General features: G+C 42.4%; 1 protein-coding gene across 1 annotated transcript in view; it reads left to right on the top strand.

Moving 5' to 3' along the window:
* The window catches only part of SEC13 (SEC13 homolog, nuclear pore and COPII coat complex component), a gene marked incomplete at its 5' end in the record, with an annotated part of 21,520 nt that extends 20,010 nt beyond the window's left edge, over positions 1-1,510 (top strand). The window contains one exon of the mRNA XM_015560343.1: positions 853-1,510. Within this exon, the coding sequence (XP_015415829.1) occupies positions 853-966 (114 nt within the window). The remainder of the gene's footprint in view (positions 1-852) is intronic.
* Between the last annotated feature and the right edge of the window lie 3,437 nt (positions 1,511-4,947).

The following is a 4,947-nucleotide window of genomic DNA, read 5'->3' as shown; positions in this document are numbered from 1 at the left end:
AGCAGGAAAAGCAGCTCTAAGGCCACTAATGTTCTTTATGGCTTTGACCTAAGCCAGTGCATGCCCCAACGGATGACATGGCCGAACAGGGCCACTGGCTTTGCTCTGGAGGTAATCAGCTCTGCCTGCCCGCCTTCCTCTCAGCTATACAGTTGGTGGGACTTGTGGATTCGAGGTGTTCTTGTCGGCTCTTCCTGCAGCAGGTAGGGCTGTGACTTACAAAAGTAGGCAGAACTCTGATTTGGAGACCTGAATTAGGCGATCTGCACTCACCAAGTTCCCTGGTCAGACTGTGCCCTGGGACTAGCTGGATTCTGCAGATAGCAACTAGGTCTGCGAAGATCTGAGTGCTGGTTGTTGGAAGCCCCTTCTCCATCACAATCGGATTCCCAGTGGTTGACCCCACAGGTTCACCTGCAAGCCCCTCCTGTGGTGCTAGATGGATGTCATCCTACTGCTCTCCTCCCTCCGGAAGAACTGCACCTGCCTGAGGAGAGGTGCAGTTAGCATGTAGCCATCCCTCTTACCTTTCTAATGCAGTCCAGCCTGGTCTCTAGTGCAGGGGTGTCAGCCTCACTCCCTCCCCTGTTCTAGAACTCTCTTAGTGGTGTCTTGTCCATGAACAGTTGTTCTTTTAAGGGAGAGTGAAATTTGGAACTACTCATGTCACCTCCTTTGTGTAGATTTTTCTTCTGTTTTGATGGGATTTCAATGAGGAAACCAAGATTAGTCCTCTGTTTTCCCACCTGGCTGTGAGCCATGGTTCTTCGGGAATTTGGGCAATCATTCAGGGATCCAGTGAGATGAGAGCAGAGGGAAGGGGTGTTGACCTGTGTGTGTGCTGGCTTGCAGGTGACCCTGTGGAAGGAGTCAGTCGACGGGCAGTGGGTGTGCATCAGTGATGTCAACAAGGGCCAGGGTTCCGTGTCTGCTTCCGTCACAGAGGGCCAGCAGAACGAGCAGTGACAAGACTGGCGGGGCCGGCTCCCCACCTGCCAATTCCTGGACCAACTGACCAAACAGCGGCAAGGAAGCGCTCCAACAAGATGACTTTCCCAGGAATAGTTAAAACTGCAACGAGATTGATCATCTGCCTTAACATGATTTGATATGGTTTGTAATTTACAAAGCACTCATTATGAGGGAGAAACTACAAATGATCTATTATTTAAAAATATTTTTTGGCCATTTTTATGTACCTTTTGGGTTCAGGCATCATTTGGGAGTTTTTGTTTCCAAAGTAATTAAACATGATGTTTATAATTCTCCCTACATTAATTATCCTCCCTAAAAAAGTTCATTTTGACTCTTGTTGGTCAACATGAACCAAGTCCCTGCTGGTCTGTCACAGTGTGAGCATCCTGGGGATTGAGTTTATACCGAAGGTACCATGTACAAAGCACTATAAATGGAGTGCTAGGCTTGGTCTTCAGTTACGGGGACTGTAACCCTGGCTCTGCATGCACATCCTCTTCTGTAGAATGAGACTAATAAAGTCTGCTCTACAGAATGGTTGCAAGACTCAAATGAGCTAATACATGTGGGTGATCCACAAAATGCCATGTAAATGCAGGACAGTACTAACCAAATATCAATATAGTTAAGAGACTGGCCGGAAGGGGGGGCACCATTTGTTCAGTTTATTGACCCTGTCAGTGACAGGAGGGGCCTGTGATGGAAACCATGGTTCTGGTCTAAATTGACCCTGAGCCAACTATCACCTCTCAGCAGAGGCCCTGGGACCCTCGCCTGAATCATCAGTCACAACAATTGCTACCATTTCCTGAGACCTACTGTGAGCTGGCAGTGCATTTGGGTCTTTCACACATTAAGCAGCACAACAAACTATAAGCATATACCCCCAATTTACTGAGAAACTGGCACAGAATTGACCACTGCCAAGTTGGTAAAGCCAGTACTATCAATGTAGAATGAGGGGGCTCCTCAGCTGTTATCTAGGAGTGGATCACAGTAGTTTGATAGGAATGCTCTTAGACAAAAGGTCAAGCCACTCACCTCAGGAGGCTGTGTGTACAGGTAAGTGTGGGTCCCCATTCTTCTGTTTCTCATCCTTCCTTTGTTTTTCTGCAGCAAAACCCCTGTTTTGAAATAAATGTTAGATTGTAATATATAAAATGGGAAGCAGTGAAACTATGTTGACTGAAGTAAGGATAGAGAGGCCATGGCCCAGCCCACCCAGACTTCCAGGTCATTTGGTAAAATCTAAGCCTTTGAAGAACAATATGAAAACTGCAGGTGATTTCTTTGTGTTTTTTCTTTCCTGTTAGAGAAAAGAAAGACCAAGAAGGCATCTTTGCATAATTTTCTCAGTGGACACAGACTACACTGAATTCTAGTTAGCTTTACATACATGTCTGCCTTCCCTAACAAAACTCTGCTCCCCAGGGACAAATCTAGTCTTCCTGATGGTGCCAGGTACTGTCAACAAATGAATGAGAAGGGACTAGTTCCATGTCACACACTGGGTTAGTAATAGGTCAGTGGTGTCCTGGCCATGTGCTCTGTGTGTAATTTACACCAGGGAGGATCAGTTTATATAATCTGGAGGTATATAAAATTACCACTTTCAACAGTTTATGCTTAGAGTAGTAACAGATTCACCATTTGGGGGTAAGAAAAATCCCCCCAATTTTTTTACTGTAAACTAAGCTAATTAAGTGGAAATACTATGTTAACCTTCCAGGACAGTTAACACCCAAATGAGATGAATAAAATGATAATTTAAAAGGTATAGAGTGCTTGACAAGACAAAAAGGCAGTAGCAGCCATCAGTTTTTAATCCTTTCACAAAAACAAAGCAACTAGTGTGGCAAAAGAAACCCCCAGACAACATTAAGGTAGTCCCTCAAACCACTGAATCTGGAAGAGTAGGGCCACACCATTCATAAACATAATACTTGTGTGGGATCTACGTAGGGGTGGGGGCCGGGGGGAGGGGCGGTTTCTTATGATCCTTTGAGCCAGGTAGCCCAATAATTACCATCAAATAATTATCCATTCTGAATAGAAAACAGCAAGTCAGTGAGAACAACTGTCAAAACTAGAAATTTCACAGGCTTTCGTTATGAGTTCTACAGGAGAGGTCTCCGCTTGCGCACATGAAAGATTAACGGCTGTGATTTTCATCACACTGTAAACAGCTAGTACATATGACAACAGGCAGTACTAAGGAGAACAAAAACAAGTGAGGGGAACAATTATCCCAGCCTACCGCCAGGCCAAAGGACAGGGAGACAGAATCCAATGGTCTCACTGAGTTGAAGAGACAGATCAGAGTTCAGGAAAGCTAAGCCACAACAGAGGGGGCAGAATACTAAAAAGGAGACAGCAAGCTCCTGCGATCTGCAAAAGGGGGTCTTAGAATCTTTGACCAAGTGTTAATCTGCATATATCATCATGACTGGAAAGCAGCAGACCCAACAATTCCTGGGAATTCACAGCAGTTCATTTTCCCAATAACTAGAGTGCAAAAGCTTCATAAATATAAGACATTGGGTACTAAGAAAGATGCATACCTTAACAGTAAATCCTAATTCAGGCCTAGAGGAAAGGTTGCTCTGGATCTTAAAGTAAGTCTTGAAAAGATCAAACTGATCCAGCAATAATTTCACTTAGTGCCAGATCAAAGCCCAACACTTTGTAAATTTTGTTTTTCCTTTAAAAAGTCTAGCAGCCAATCCAAAATTACCAGCATGCAAAGAAGCAGGAAAATATTGCCCATAACCAAGAGAGGAAAAAAGAAACCTGACAGTCACAGAAATGAGACCATGTCATTAGCAGAGTAGTACCTTAAAACACTATTATAAATATACTAAAGAACGTAAAGGAAAAGGAACATAAAAATGGAAGAAAAAAAATGTTGCCAACAATTCCTAGAAGTGAAAAAATCAGTATCTAAAGTGAAAACATACTGGATGGGAGTAAGAGCAGATTAAACACTACAGTGAGAAAGGTAACACTAAGTCAGAAGAGAGCAATAGAAACTATACAAATTAGTGCAGAGAAAAAGGAACTCAAAAGATGAACCAAGCAACTGTGGGACAGTATTAAGAGGTCTGAAATGTGTAAAGTGGAGTCCCAAGGAGAAAACAAGTTTAAGGGAGGGTAGGGGGCACATGCCCTGGGTGCAGGAGGCAGCTGACCAATGATTCTCATCATTGATGTTTCTCTCTTCCTTTCTCTCTGAAATCAAAAATATATTTTAAAACATATTTGAAGAAAGTCAGAATTTTTCAGATTGGGAAATTATAACCCTACAGATTCAAGAAAATTGGAGACACAAGTAGAAGAATCAATAAACACATACATACCCCATAATAAAATTGCTGAAACTTTATATTATACACGCAGCCAGAGAAAAAGACCTATTACATAGAGAGAGGAACAAGTACAGTCAGCCCTCCATATCCGCAGGTTTTGCATCTGGGGATTTATCCAACCACAGATGGAAAATATTCAGAAAAAAATTCCAGAAAATTCCAAAAAGCAAAACTTGAATTTGCCATATACCAAACACTGTTGAATTCACCCACACATCAATGAAAGTGCTACACCACATTAACAAAGTGAAGGATAAGAGTCATATTCCCAAGAGATGCAGAAAAGTATTTGACACGATACAGCATCCACTTATGATTTAAAACCTCTCAATTAAAGGTTATAAATAACAAACCCACAGCTAACATACTCAGTGGTGGAAAGCTGAGAGCTTTTCCTCAAGGATCAGAAACAAGACAAGGATGCTCACTTGACTTATTCAACATAGTACTGGAAGTCCTAAACAAAGCAATAGGAAAGAGAAATAAATAAAAGGCATCCAAGTTGGAAAGGAATAAGTAAAATTGTCACTATCTGTGGAAGACATAAGTTCACATATATTTTTTAAAAATCCATCAAAAACCCTGACCGGTTTGGCTGTGGCTAAGA

Source organism: Myotis davidii, unplaced genomic scaffold (genome assembly GCF_000327345.1).
Source record: "Myotis davidii unplaced genomic scaffold, ASM32734v1 scaffold73, whole genome shotgun sequence".
NCBI classification, from domain to species: domain Eukaryota; kingdom Metazoa; phylum Chordata; class Mammalia; order Chiroptera; family Vespertilionidae; genus Myotis; species Myotis davidii.
This window is presented reverse-complemented; position numbering and strand designations above follow the sequence as displayed.